The 15,484-nt window shown below is 41.6% G+C and overlaps 1 protein-coding gene across 11 annotated transcripts in view; it reads left to right on the top strand.

Annotated features, from left to right (window-relative positions):
• The window catches only part of FOXP1 (forkhead box P1), a 377,025-nt gene that overhangs the window by 296,485 nt on the left and 65,056 nt on the right, over positions 1–15,484 (top strand). For 9 of the 11 annotated variants that reach the window (XM_030458438.1, XM_030458444.1, XM_030458439.1 and 6 more), the window contains 3 exons: positions 4,024–4,161; positions 5,250–5,339; positions 10,710–10,869. In XM_030458438.1, the coding sequence (XP_030314298.1) occupies positions 4,024–4,161; positions 5,250–5,339; positions 10,710–10,869 (388 nt within the window). The remainder of the gene's footprint in view (positions 1–4,023; positions 4,162–5,249; positions 5,340–10,709; positions 10,870–15,484) is intronic. The other 2 variants (XM_030458449.1, XM_030458445.1) reach the window with 1 other exon arrangement.

The raw sequence follows: 15,484 nt of genomic DNA, 5'->3' as shown, positions 1-15,484 counted from the left end.
TTAACAGGACCACAACCGTATCCAACATCAGAGGCACGTTGTGTGAAAATGGCATTTTTTTTCATTTTTTTTTTTTTTTTTCCCCTTCATACAAGATTAAACTACTTGAAATTATTTAGCTAGTATTTAATTATATTAATATCACTGAAAATGGGGGAATGGAGATGATTAAATAGGACTAAATCATTTTCATCCCCGTGACCCTTGTCTGGGTTGTGTGGAGGAGTGACAAATGCATCCCTGCTGGAACTCCAGTGTGAAATTAGAGGTGAATTTTGGCCCAAGTTTGGGGAAGTTTTACTTGGTTAGTCTTGCTGAAATATGACATGTTTGTAGAGCCTGGAACTAGGGGCGGCAGAGGGGATGGGGAGGGTATTTGGGGGTTGAGGAGAAACAGCAGGCAAAAACCCTGGGAGAAGTAGTGTCTGAAAACAATTGTGAGTATTAAAGACATTTTTTGCCGTTGATGGTATTAGCATGTCAGCAGGTCTATACTAGTACAGCTCCCAAAGCCAAATTGCAGCTGTATTTTTACCTTTGCTGCCAGGTTTACATGCAGCTGGGTATCTACCACACCCTATTGTTATCAGTCAACAATACCAAAAGTGGTTCATTAATTATATCAATAATAACAATTTGTGTTTCATGTGGAAAACACAACTTAAAAAAATGGATTTCTGCTCTGCATGCTAACTTAGCATTCCTTAAATATATCTGCCAGTAGTTTAATTTGAACTTCAACTCCCCGAAGGCAATAAGACAGAATTATTTTAGTTCTTCATAAACTGCCTTCTGTGATTCATTGTTAACTCATAAAACACACTCATTTTCATGTACTTAAACAGTTAAGCCATTTTTAAAGTTGGTTTGTAATTTTTTTTGGCAACACATTTAAGTTGACATCTGAGAGATAGATATCTAAAATGAATTTATAGCCCTCAGTTTAGTTTTCATTTACTATCAGACAAAATATCAGAAATAAATATTTTTTATCTAACGTAATGCAAAGTACATTGCACAGTATCTAAAATAAAGTTTAGTTTTGACTGAATACACTCAAAAAGGGACCCATAAATATTAGAGAGCTGTAGTTAAGAACTTACATGACTGTTTTAAATACTATTGATTTAAACCACTGGCTAGATTTTATGAATCAAAGTGTAATTTCCAAGCTTTGGCTATATTTCTCATCGCTAAAGCACTCTCTCTTGTGTGCCTTTAGCAGCTTTCCAGACATTCAACACAGGATTAAATGATAGTAGTTACAATGATCAATAGGTTAAGACCGGTACAATCACTCTTACCGCTAATGACCTCGGTAGTAATGGGTAATAAAGTGTGGGCTATAATAGCCTATTGCTGGTGCTGCATGCCCTTTGATTCCCAGTATTACCAGGGACTAGCTACATGAAAAAGTTGGATGTTGGGAGTTAAGAGAGTGGATATATAGGCCATCATTCTTCACTACTTTTAAGTCCTCCAACTGTACGTGTGCTTGTCCGGGACGTGCGCGTCGTTTCTGACACGGTGGTTTCTGGTTTTGTTTGAATTTGTTTGTAAAAGGTTCTGTAAGTTGCTTTGGTGAGAAGCTGAAGCATGGGCTTTGGCTAAAGGTGGCTGTGTTTAGAAATGGAAGGCAGGCCCAGATGTGGTGTGAAAGTTTGGTTTCAGATGGTGAAGTCAAGTCGAACGGTTCAACGCAAACCTTGTGCTCCCAGGTGTGCCATCTGTATGTATAAAATACATGCTTTTTTTTTTCTTGCTGGTGAGGTGCTTCTGTTCTAGCAAAGAGTGTGCAGCTAGGAGATTGTACATGGCCAGTTTTCAAAGGTAGGGCCAAATCCTTAGATTTATCCCAAGATAAACATGCAAAAAAGCCATGGAAGTGAATGGGAGTTGTCTCTGCATTGCTGGCAGCAGTATGCGGCCCTTCATATTAATCACCCATGTGTAGGGTTTGCAGCACCCCACCCTATTCCTGTCTGTATCCCTGCTTGTCGTCATAAATCTGACTGAAGAGTATTTGTGTTGTATATCTTCCAAGCAGGGCACAGAAAACATACTTAAACATGCTTCCTCTTCTGTTTGCTCAGTCCAACTTCAATGAAAGGTAGTACAAACCCCAGGGTAAAGTAAACTTCTCTGGGGATGAGAATAATGAAGGTGAGTCATGTTCCGGGGCAAAGATGGTGACAGCAGTATTTAATTAAATAATTTTCTACTCCCAGAGAAGTTTTTAAAAGGCTATGGATTAAGATATTCTGCATCCATGGGATTACCCATCCTGATGACTCAGGGTCCTGGGAGCTGCTCCCATGCAGCGAGGTAGTGGCACGGAGTGGCAGCTGGTTGGTGGCTTTCCCATAGGTATGAGCACACCACACCAGTGGCCACTGGCTTTGGTGGGACTGGTGTTTGACCAGTAAATGAAATTAAAAATGAAATTTCCCTGTGCTTGTGTTCACACCTGACCACAGCACATCAGATCTGTGGGAAGGTGCCGTGCCCCAGGGACGTTTGCATCAGTGGGATGTTGGAGGCATGTGAGCTTTTTGCTGGACTTTGCTTAAGCAAATGTTGTCTGGCCCTGGCACACAACATGTACACAACAACACAGGGAGAACTGCAGTGTACATGCATCTGACCTTCAGGAACCATTTTTAGTTCATCAAAATTAGTGATGCTGAGAAATCAGGACATCAGTGCATAATGACTGTGAAATTAGGAATGAGAGCTTGCTATGCAAATGACAGGACAAATCATGTGAAAAAGTCAAGATAAACTGCATATTAAGACATTATGTTACATAAAATTAATACTGCATTTCTCTCTTGCTTACTACTACACGGGAAGATATTTTTTTTTTCCAACTCCTTTATCTTCTGATCAGCTATTGTCTGCTGATTTTTAAAAGAGTGGTGCACAGAACAAGTGCTAAACATATTATTACCTTTTATTGTAATACATGAGATGACAGGAGATCCTTTTTAGCAAAGTATATCCTTTACTGCTTTTAGTTTTGTGCTGTCACATACTTGATTTGAAACTATAGAAAAGTAAGGTGCTTAAATATTACTGTTAAAACTCATATGGGTTTTGTCTTTTTTCCCCCATTGTTGGCTTTTTTTTTCCTTTTTTTGGGGTGGAGGGTAGAGGGGTGGGTTTCTAGGGAAATAGTCTTCTTGCATTACTAGGACTGACAAAATGGTTCTCATGTAGTCTGCAAATTAAACACAAGTGCAGTGATTATTTTGAATAGCTAAATTACATTCTAGAAAGCTTGCAGAATTCATAGCATTGTCATTAGGTATCCGCTTGAATACAATTTGTGTAACCTTGGCCAAGACAGCCTGTCATTTTAATGTCAGTGTTTTATCTGAACAAGACATCATCCTTTCAGATACAGTGTACAGGTTCCTTGCAAAGATGCCCGTGCAGAAACGTGTTAACAGTTGCAAATATGAAATGCTATCAAGTTCATCACTGTAGCTGTTTGTCACTGAAATGTCATGGAAAGCGGCTTTTAATGGTATCTCACATAATATGAAAGAATTGAAGACATCTGTATGCTGGGTGAATATGGAATGGTAAAGACATCGTGGTAGGGCCTCTCTGTTAAAATTGCATGGAGTCTAGTGCTGTTATTCACATCACTGAGCCTTTCTTCAATTTTCTTAAAAACCTGTCGTAATAGGGTCTAGATCCCATCAGCGTGGGATGTTTGGCTGCTGGGTTTCTGCAGGGAAGGGCAGGGCTTTCTGGGAGGGAAAGGACCCTGTTGATGGTTTGTTGTAAAAATAAATAAATCTTTACAGTATTTACCATTCTGCTTGCTCTAAAGAATTCCCATTGCAATAATGCTTTGCAAAAGGGGAATATAGGTGGCTTTCTATTCTTGTTGTGGAGGGCCACAAGGACTCTCGCCTTCGGCATCCTTGGTGCTTTGCACAGGGATGGTGGGTGGTGTGGAGGAGCTGTGGGATTGTGCTCTGACCCCCTCTTTGCTCTCCTCTTTCCCTGCAGGTTCCAGTGTCGGTGGCTATGATGACACCTCAAGTGATCACTCCCCAGCAAATGCAGCAGATCCTCCAGCAACAAGTGCTAACTCCCCAGCAACTCCAAGTCCTGCTCCAACAGCAGCAGGCACTCATGCTTCAACAGGTAATTGTTTTCCTAACAGATGCTCAGGTGGCCCCTATATATCTTGAACAGAGGGTTTTGCCTCTGAAAATGTTCCAGGGGAAAGAAGCTGCTCACATCTTGGGTCGGAACCTGGGAGCAGCAGTGCTCCGAGATGAACTGACTGCTCTTTTGTTTTGAATTCTAGAAATAGCTACTGGAAACAAATCCAGGGAGTAGTGCTAGGAGTGTTTCCAAGATCAGCTAAATAATACAGATGCATATTTAAGTGTCAGGACTTCGGCAGATGTCCCTGTTGCCTGCATCCCCTAGGAACTTAATTGCAATAAACATGGGAGTAGGGTGGGACTTCCCAGTTTAGACCTCGTTATGTCCATCTGGAACCCTAAAGGACTATGGAAACGGGGGCAGTAAAACTGAAGGGGTTTGCAAGCCTTCATCTGTTTGATTTCAGCCAGCCTATGTGGTGTGTTTCTCCTAGTCCATAGTCCTTTCTTCAGCTTTGAGCTGGCCACTGACAAGTCCCACAGCTCTGTTACCCCAGGGTAAGGCACAGGACCGGCTTGCCAGTCCCAGGTGGGCACCAGCATCCTGCTCCAGCCCAGCACCTTGTGTGCTCCCTCTTGGATGCCACACTCCCTCCTGCCTGGACCCGAGTGCTGCCTGCTCAGCACACGTCTGGGGAGCAGGGAGGAGGAGGAGGAGAGTATTTCCCAGGATGTCCGTGCATGTATTGAACAACACTTAATACAGTCAAACCCTATCATTTAGAAAGCATGTGTGTTTCACAACAGAGATTCGCCAGGCTCTCTCAGCAAGGGCATTTTGGCTTTGTTGTTACAATCAAAGGTCATTCCTTGCCTTATTTTAATTAGTTTGTGTAGAAAATGGTATGTTTTTCATCAGTTCATTTTGGAGATTACTTTTCAAACGATAATGCCAAGAATAGTCAGTGTGCACTGAATTTATTGTCGAGTTTCAAACTAAAGGTCAGACCATTACAGATAAAAGGATGCTATTTTTCAAATCACAGTTTGTGTATTACACCAAAAGGGACAACTGAATTGGCTCTCCACTTTGTTACTTACCATCTTTCCTCTTCTTTGTAGCAGCAGCTTCAAGAGTTTTATAAGAAACAACAGGAACAGTTGCAGCTTCAACTTTTACAGCAACAACATGCTGGAAAACAGCCTAAAGAGGTACAGACAATACCCATTTTACTTTCAAACCACAGATCCCTGGGGACTGTCTAGTGGCTATTAAACTGTCATTCATCTTATAAATGATTGCACAACTGAACTGACTCTATCGGGTCTCAGCTTTCAGATTTAGAGTTATTGTCCTGTTTTCGCCTGTACTTTCCTGTGCTTTCCATTTGCTTGCTGCCACATATTTTATAGCAGGGGACCATGCCTTGATGTTTGGTATGAGTGTTGGAGCAAGCATTGAGACTTGTATCTTGGGAGAGTGCTTTTGGAAGTTAGTTATGTTGGAAAGGGAAGGGGGGGGAGGCTAGACAGCAGGGCCAAGACGGTGCTGTCCTCTCTTAAGCAGAGCAAAATGCTGAGATATGTTGAATTTCCAAGGGAGTTTTCAACCCATAGGGTTTCTGGTTGCACATTCCTCACAGCCTGGGCTTAACAGGAGGGATCACACTGGAGCAGCATCAGTGGTGATGTTGAGAAGTGAGGTCCAAGATGCAGCGTGGGAATCTGCCTGTTCCTGACTTGGTAGCAGGATGCTCTGGTGCCACCACCCTCCATGGCAGGAACAGGGCAGGTCAGGTGGTTTCTGCCCATCCTTCAAATAGGTTTCCTTTCCAAAATACCTGCCACATCCCAAACTTTGTTTGTTGATTTTGGCATGCTTAAATTTAATTTTGCTGTCGTTAGGTTTATTTTTTAAGGCACCAAGTTCAGCCCTCCAGTCACAAGGAGTTTGAGACTTTCATGTTTAATCTGACATCACTGCTGCCTTGGGTAGATCCTAGAATGCTGCCTCTTGGCACAAGACTCTGTGTGATGTCCTGTGATGGTGGCAGCACTTCTGTGTCACTCTGCAAGTGGTGCTGCTGGAAGCATGCACCAGTTCCCTCCCTCCCCCGAAATTTCGGCGAATCGTGCCACCTGTGCCAAGTTTCAACCCCGAGTGAATTTTTCCAGCTGAGTTATAAACCCCTGAAAACAGGGGGGGTTATAATGGAAACGCTGACACAACCTTAACCAGAGCGCGCTTATGGGCGCCACTATAATAAAAAGGGAACAGATTAAAAAGTGTCTAAAATGTAAATCTAAAGGACTAACAGTAATTAAAATGGAAATGGCACAGGGAGGGAAGGCATGTAATTGTGAGATATCACTGTGCAGAATGCTCTCAGCTTTGTTTTGCTGGCTGTTTTTCTAATTCAGTAGGGCTTACTCATCAGTGGCAGTTCAATGCGCGTTAATGACTCTGGGATGCAGGCATCACTCTGGACAAAGAAATGATTATTGTGCGGTCAAAAGAAGTTCAAAGACAAGAAGGGAATTTCAGTTTTTTCCTTAGAGATCCACATTCAAGAGCATATAAATTAAGCCAAATGTTAAAAACCACAGTCTGAAAGCTGACTTCAAAGTCACAACTCTCTAATTAATGAACTGCGAGCTTCAGTTTGGACAAGTCGTGGTTTGATGCGCCCATAAATCAACATGACAGGTCTGTTTCACAGTCTCAGACAGCGCTTGTCATTGAGTCACATCAGATGTAAACACAGCAGAAAAAAGAGGGAATATGAAGGAGGTGCAATTGATCAACAGAATTGGTAAAAACCCACTTTTGAAACGCATTATGCATGATCACAGGAAATGGCGATAGCCTCAAGAGGCTTTCTCCTTCTGCTGTTGCTTTTTTGAATCAGATTTCTAACAGCCTTCAAAAGGGAGAATAAGAATTATGGAGCTTCTCCCCTGTGGCTGGCAGGCAATAACCCCCTGTTGTTATTTTGTGCTTCTTTCTTTTCAAAGGCGTCAAAATTTAGTTTTTTAAAGATCTTTAACTCTATATTTGAAGACAAACAATAAAGGGCTGCCACTGTCATTCTTATCAGTTACCAGGGATTGTATTTTTTCTTTCTGTTGCCACTTCTTATTAACCTCTTATTTGGTCTATTAGACATAGTTTTGAATGCAAGCCTGCATGCTGGGAGAACATGAAAGTTCAGATGAGCTCAGAGGGCAGATAAAGAAATTTGAAGGGGAAAGTTACACAGCAGAATGAATGATAAAAGTTAACTCTTCTAAATTGCTGTTGTCAGACAGGAGAGCATCTCAGACACAAAGATGAGGGCTTGGAGCTTAAAGGAAAAAGTACTTTGTGTTAAAAACGACAAGAAGGGAAGTTAGACAATGTGATGGCATTTCAATATCTAAGGCACTGATTTACTGTGGTCACACTTCTGATATTACATTATCGGAAGCAACAATAAGGAAGGACTCTTCCCTGTTTCAAGAAGGACATAGGACATTTTAACACCAGAGCTGTAAAGAGAACAGGGAGCCCAAGCCTCTCCAGCCTTTTCTAGGATTTTGGGATTGAGGGGGGGTGGTATTTTTGCTGATGTTTTTAGTAGAGACCCGATTCAACTGTATTTCATCCTGCAGGTTTATTCATTTTTGCCTACCTTAAGGAGGTTATTCTCACTAAATTACCACACAAGGGGTGGTTCTTTTTCTTTCCCTCCCCCCCCCCCCACCCTCCCTCTCACACTAAAAACTGATGGGGGGGCTACATGGGGAGCAGTGCCACGGTGGGGACCCGCAGTGGCCGTGCTGTCGAGGGCTGAGTGAGTTTGTACCTTGACATATGGAACAAGTGTATTCATGTTCTGCATCCCCCAAATCATTTTGTCACCACCTTGGCCTATTGTACCATCGTGAAAGAACTAAATATACAGCAAATCTCCCATACTACAAATCTTGGGGTATCCAACCCCCAGGCAGGATAACAGGCAGACCCCCAGTCAGGTTGCTGGTGGGTTTTACTGGAGGGCTGTGCTGTGTAGCAGGGGGTGAGCATGGGACCTGACAGCAAGAGGCAGTGGGGTGAAATCTCACTCTCTGCCTGGCACTGTCGGGTTTCCCTGGGGCAAAGGGGGCTTTGGGGCAGGTTTCTGCCTGGTTCTGGTGCCGTGGTGCTGGATGGAGCTGGTTGTTTCCCGACCGGGGCCGTTTGTCCTCCGGCAGTTGTGAGAGTTTATGTTAGGCAGTAGGGAGTAACCTAAGAAAGGAAAACAGACCTTTGACAGAAGCTTTAGGGAGGGGATCAAAAATGCAAGTTTTATCAGGATATTTCAGCATTTTAACACTGACTACTGACCTGACAACAGGACTGTGCTGAGACCTTTTTTGTATGCATTCAATTGTGAGAAGTAAACAAACTGCCTTGTATCCTGTGTTTGGTAACTGGGTGGGGAGCACAGTTTGGCAACGTGTCTTGCTTTTAAATTCTTTCTTGGACAATGGGCCTTGTATACTTTTATATCCTGGCTTTTCAAAGTAGAGAGTGTTCAAGAGCTTTTCTTAGGATAGCCAAGAAGACAACCAAACTGGCATCAGTCAATTTATGTAAAGGAATTGTTGTGTATTTTTTTCTTTTTAATTAAAAAAAAAGCAGCATACTAACTTTACACTCAGATTGCAACTAGGTAAAACAGAGCTTACTGTAATTACATTTTTATGTAATTTCATTTATTGTCTATATGTAAATAAATATTAGGTATATATATTTAAAAAAATAATATTTTGGGGGGCAAACATTAAATATAAACGTTGCCGGGGCTTGCATTCATCTGGTCCTGTTGCAAATAGTTGCAACAACTGGATCTGTCTGAGCAAGCTGTTGCCAAGAAAGGGAAACACTTGAGTTTCAGAATCTCTAAACACCTATTTGTTTAACTGTGTTCTCAAAGTCCTAGATTTTCTTTGGAAAGAAGATAAATTGTCAGTACAGTCGTGGGCATACAGTTGGTCACAGCATTCAGGTTGGTGGGTCATGATGGTAGAATAAAAGTGGGGGGCCAGACCCCTGGCTGGTTCCTAAATCCTGGGTGGATTTTTTTTATCTTGTTTGACACCGACAGGGAATGGGGCCCTGGCGTGGTGTCAAGGAAGGGCAGCAAAACACTTGGGATCTGGCTGGGGTTTGTTTGCAAAAGTCTGTAGTTTTGTAAGAGTTAATTTTTCTTTCCATAATTGTTAGCCATAATGTGTATAAGACCTCCACCTTGATATGATTCCTAGCAGATTAGGGATATTAGATAATTTCCTTCTATTTATTGTACTACTGCACTGTATTATCTTTCTATCACTCAGATAATTACTAAGGAAATCTACATTAATTTTTTTTGGCTAGCACAAGGAGCTGCTAAACACTGGCATGATGTATTGATGTTTTACACAACAAAAGTTTTCCTCCTGTCATTGTACAATAAATAAAAAGATATTTATCAAAACGCAAAGCCTTTCATGGATTTTAAAGAACAAAGCAAATAAAATACAAGATGAGCATGGAAGCAAAACCTGGAGGCTTCCTTAACTGAACAAAATTAAGGACTCTGAAGCCTGGAGTACTGTACATATTAAACACTCACATTCAAGTAAGATGTTGTTTGCTAAATTATGAATGTGTGTAATTAAAATCTAGTGGCTGTTTCTATGAAAGATTTACAATGTTATTTCATCGTTTGTCATGGCTAATTAACAATATTAGATGAAGTTTTTCTTCTTCAAAGGTCTGATTTTTTCTCATTTATTTATGTCAGAAGTGATAAACAGAGTAGTTAAAAGCTTCTCTGGGTACAGAAGTGAGAAAAGCAACATGTTCTTTTACACCTCCAAGGTTCAGGGTTCACGTCCCTGTGGAGTAAAGCAACTCCATCTTCTCTCTAGTGAGAATAATTAAAAATTTCAAAGTGCAGGAGTAGCAGCCTTAAATACAGCACAGAATAATTCTGAACATAACAAAAAGTACTGTGGGGCTTGACGGGTGAATAAGAGTAGAAAATACCATAAATTAAGCCAGTTGTATTGCCTTTGTAGGTGAGATGACCCTTGTGTGAACAAGCAGAGCACACTGCAGGATTGTTTTTCACTACATCTAAGTGTGATGTACTGGTGTGGTGCAATTCTCACACTATCCATATTATTTGCCTCAAAGAATTGCCCAGGACTCTTCCCAGCTTCCAGCAGCATTTGCTTTACCCACCACTGAAATGCAGCTACTTCTGGGGTAAAAAAGGAGCAGAGGAACAGGGTGAAGCAGTAGCATAGACCTAGAAACACTGTGTGCATTTTTAATTGGGATGGCAGGAAGGATTTAGGTAGGATGAGTAGGAATCACCTGCACCCCAGGGGTAGCTCTAGCACCTAAGCATGCTTTGGGCTTGCTACCCTGCTTCAATACCAGGTGCAACTGGTGGCTGCAATCAGAAGTTAAAGTGTGTTGAGACCAGGAGCCCTGTAAATCCACTGTTGGTGCTTTGCTCTGTATTGACAAATGTGCATTTTTAATTTTTTTTTCTTTTTCTTTTCCAGCCCCAGCAGCAGCAGGTGGCTACGCAGCAGTTGGCCTTTCAGCAGCAACTTTTACAGATGCAGCAGTTGCAACAGCAGCACCTCCTGTCTTTGCAGCGTCAGGGGCTGCTAACAATCCAGCCTGGACAGCCTACTCTGCCTTTGCAACCCCTTGCACAAGGTGGGTGAAGGGTTTGGGAGCTGCTTGGTAAAGCGAGAACACACACGCACACGAAGTTGTCACTCAGTAAGGGAGACCTGGTAGGCTCATAAAATAATAAGCACAGAAAAATCCTTGACAGGCAGGGTGGACATGTAAAGATATATTTTTTTTTTTGAGAGGGGCACCACTGAAGTCGTGGACTGCTCTGGCTGGCAGGAGGTGAGCACTTTGGAGTTTGGATTCAATTTGCACAGCTACATCCTGGCTGACGGACTCGGAGCTGCTGGTTGTGCTAATCTGAGCTTGAAATCCTTCACAGGAGGCATCTTAATCGATTCTTGGTGCTGGGTTCCTGGCTAAGGGGAGTGTGAGAGCCTCTTTTCCTTTCTGAAATGTGTTATTTGGGTTCTTTCTTCTTCCATCCTGGCGAGGGGCCAGGCACAGAGGAGCTCTGATCCACAGGCTGCTGAGCTGCAGAAATGTGATTGCCCTTTGCTACAGCTGAGAGGGAGGGGTAGCAATGTCTCCTCTCCATGCCTGTTTACATGGCCTTCATTCCACTGCCCCTGTGCATCATAGCTTCGTTCCTCCCTCCACACTCAGGCAAATTGGGATTAACTCTGTTTAATTTTAGTTGATGTTATTGCCAATTAGATCCTCCCACATCTTCATTCGGTCCTGCACTCTGCAAGAAGTTACTGCTTTGCTGAAACCCCTATTTGTATTTCAAGATATTGGTACATTGAAAGAAATAACTACTTAAATCACAATACTTTTGACAGTGATTATAACGTGGGGGGTTTATTCTCTCTTTTTTTTTCTTTGGCTTGATTTTGTTTTTGTTTTACACTGGGTTTGTCTGGAAACCTTGGGATTTTTTGAACAGGTTTGCCCGAGTCCTGACTGCTCTGATTAAAGCAGGTTTTTCTAAGTTGGCATGGCTCAGGGAAGGCCAGGTCTTTCAGCCATGGTGCTGCTGTTTCTGAATAATCATACCTTTCCCTTTCCTTGCCCCATAATAAATTTAAACATCCACCTCAACAACTTGAGTCAGCTCAGGTTGAATGATTGGGGCTCTTCAAAGCAGCTTGAGGGCTGCTACTAGTTGCTAAACCATGTAATGAATTTATGTTCAGCTTCTAGTCAGCTAAACAGGGAGGTTGGGACAAAATTGCTTATATTCTTCACCCTCCTTTTTTGTGTGTAGTTGCAGAAGAAGAACAAGGTGGCTGTTGAGTACTGGTATGGATAAAGGGTGACAAAACTTGAGGCGTGGAGTCAGTTTTGCTGTGTGCCTGACATGGTTTATTTAGGCTTATTTTTACAAGGCTTATAAAGGTATTTGAGCTTCCAACTCCATTCTTGAGAACCAAAGCTTTTGAGGACTTGACACCTCCCTCTGCCAGACCCAGTTTAACTTCCCAGCATCCCAGAGCTGGATGCCTGGTCTAGACTGGTGCTGTGCATGAGTCGGAAGCTGATGAGCTGCAGGGTGGGACCTGGCTGGGAGCTTCAGGGTCAGGCTTGGCGTGGTAGCTGGTCGGGCACCAGTGATGTGGGGTGTGATGGGGAGAAGGCATGAAACGAGTCCAGGAATAAGGGCACGTAGAGGAAAGGCCATTTCTACTTGCAAAACATTGTACCGTGCGCTAATTACGCTTTGGATTTATTCCTGGAAGCATCCCAGGCTGTTCCCACATACCCAGCAGCCTCCAGCTTCGACCTTTCTAATTTTTCCCACAGCTCCTCTACTATTAAGTTGACTCAGGAAGGTTCATTGTATAGTCCATCAGTTAAGCTGTCCAAAGGAGGGCAATTGGGCAGTGACAAGACACGCTCACGTGTAATGTGAAAGAAATGAATGTGGTGATGCATGAAGTGTAATCTGTGCGGTAACACGTCGGAGACACCAGTAGGTAATTCAGCAGTCCTGGCAGTGATTGATATGGTTAGCAGGGTAGTGTAACTATTAGTCCTCGTGAAGAAGTGTATTTAAAACCTGGAGGGGGTGCCTGCTTGCATGCATGACATAAATATAAGCAGAAGGGGCTGATCCTTGCAGGGAAATGAGCTCCCACTACTGAGGGCAGCTGGGGGCTCGGCGGTAGGAGGGAAGAGGAAGAATTCAGGCAGGTTGCAGTACAGCACCATATTTTATTACTTTATTTTTTTTTTATCAGAGAGACGAAGGCTTAAAACTGATGTCATTATGAGGTTTAAATCAACTTTCTGCTTGCTTGAACATGGTCACCTGGGTATGGAGGTACAAGGACACAAAGAGGTTGAGCAACTCTGTTTGTCTTTGAGCCGGTGATACCTGGGGTTGGGAAATTGAGTTCTGTGAGCAGTAATCTGTCAACTGTCCCCACAACATACATTTTTTAAACCTGTGCCTACATTTTCTTTCATAATGAAGGGGGCTAGTAGTCCTGAAAAATGCAATGAAGTGCCAGAGCTATAGTTTAAAATAATAAGGTAATGGACACTTCTTATTAAAAAAAAAAAATTACATGTATCATGCCCTTTTGTTTTCAGAGCAGTTTGCAAGACTGATACAAATACTGTAAATGTGCATATAAAAAGAATAAAATAATCTCTCTAGTAGCTGTGAATTCAGTTAAAAGCATTCTGCTTTTATTCTTAAGTATCCATAATAGTAATAAATGCTTCAAAGGAGAGAATGCTACTTTGTAAATTATATTTTTGTTAGGTTTTTAGAACGAATACATTGTTTAAAGCTGTATTTTAGTTTCATTTTACTTTTTAGTGCTGCCTATTGTCTTACAGAAAATAGCACATCCTTTAATGTTTTTTTTTGTGTGTGTAATCTTTGCTGCTTTTTTATTTAGACACATCTATAATCTAGACTTTACATCTGTACATACTAGCAATTTAAAAATAAACCCATTTCAGCAGCGTTCTGAGCTGTGAGAGCTAGATCTTTAGTATCTGTAAAATGAAACTGCAAATCACACTTCAGATCAGCAGTGAGTGAAAAATAATAGGACTGAGACATCTGGGTGCCTGATTGCTCCTGTAGATTTGGCAGTTTCAGGGCTAAATCCCGTTACCAGTTCCTACGAAGTTGCAGCTCAGGCAGCAGCGAGCTCGGGTAATTGCAGTGCAGTTCTGGGAATCTGACTTAAAATTTAGCTCTCACTGTTAAAATGAAACTCTTAAATGGTAAATGACATAATTTATTGCGAGTGTTCATGGATCTATTTGACTTGCTTTTACCATTTGTTCTATAATTTTATTTAACCGTTTTGCCAGGTGAATAATGAGCATACCTTTCAGCTGCCCAGTGTGACAGGTTACTTAGGAATTCTCTCCAGAATTATTCTAAAAGAACTAAATTCGGGGAAGAGGAAGGGTGGTGGTTTTTTGTTTCATTTTTTTTTTTTATTTATTAATCAAGTGATGCCAGTAATCTCATTTTAAAGCAATGGGTTTTGTGCAGATGCATCTGACATCATGATTAACTCTTTAATTTAACGTCACCCAGCCTGAAGTCCTCCTCATTTAACTCCCAACAATTTTTCCCCCACAAGACTATGATTTTTATTTTATTTATCTTCAGCATAGTTGTAATTAGTGCTAATACGAGTTGCACTTATAGGGGAAGTTGGACCAAAACCATTGACTTTTAGAGGATTTGCTGTGAGATATAAATATAATATGTGTGTATATTTTAATGGCTGTAATGCTTGCAAGCTTATCCCTCAGATAAAAAGGAACATTAGGAAAGGAACATCTACTAAAACATCAGTAGATCCAGAAGGTGCTGAGGGGGGGAAGGGGAACAAGGAGGGGAGAGTGGGTGCTAGCCTGACTCTTAATTAAAAACCTGTAGAAATCCAGACGAGGGGACGGTGGCAAAAAAAAAAAAAAAAAGGCAATTTATTCTTTTCCTATTTGCTTATTCTGGAAAATAAAAATAGGTGTCGACTCATATGGTCTCCTATCAATATGTTATCATCAACAGACAAGTCTATTCACTATTGTTTCAATTGAGTAAACAGTGGTGTAAGGGTCAGCCGTGCTCACAGGTAATTGTTAGTGGGCAGACAGTCCTGTCAAGCGTGTTAGCTAAAAATACATCCCACACTGTCACTTTGCAAGGTGTTTGAAAATAATAGCCTCCATACAGGAAAACAGGACATAGGCTTGTGTACTGACCTTTTTCTTTGTTTAATTTGCTCAGGGGTTCAATTTCAGGGGACAAGTAATAATTGAATATGCCTAATAACTAAATGCTCATTTGGGATAAAATCCATCAAAATATAATTGGCATGTGGGCCTGATGAAAGGAAAACTGACGTGGCTTTAGAGAAGCGGATGTGTCCTAAGAATATCTGATCACTTAATGTATAAATTGAAGCTTCTTTCATAATATATATTAATTGCAGATACTTAAGGATTTTAGCATTTTTTTTGCAGTGAACCCGTTACTGGAGACCAACTGTTTTTGTTAATGCTACTCTCAGAAAGGCGGGGAAGGTTATTGGTCTGTCGTGCAATAATTTACTCCTCTTTGATATGCAAACGATCCACGGTGAATATAAAAAAATCCTATCAGACTCATTTCACAGTTCTTAACCACTTAGATTCTCTGGAGTCTATCGCCTCATTA

Source organism: Calypte anna, chromosome 12, assembly GCF_003957555.1.
Source record: "Calypte anna isolate BGI_N300 chromosome 12, bCalAnn1_v1.p, whole genome shotgun sequence".
In the NCBI taxonomy this organism is placed as follows: Eukaryota; Metazoa; Chordata; class Aves; order Apodiformes; family Trochilidae; genus Calypte; species Calypte anna.
The sequence above is the reverse complement of the archived record's forward strand: the minus strand, read 5'-3'. Positions and strand labels throughout refer to the sequence as shown.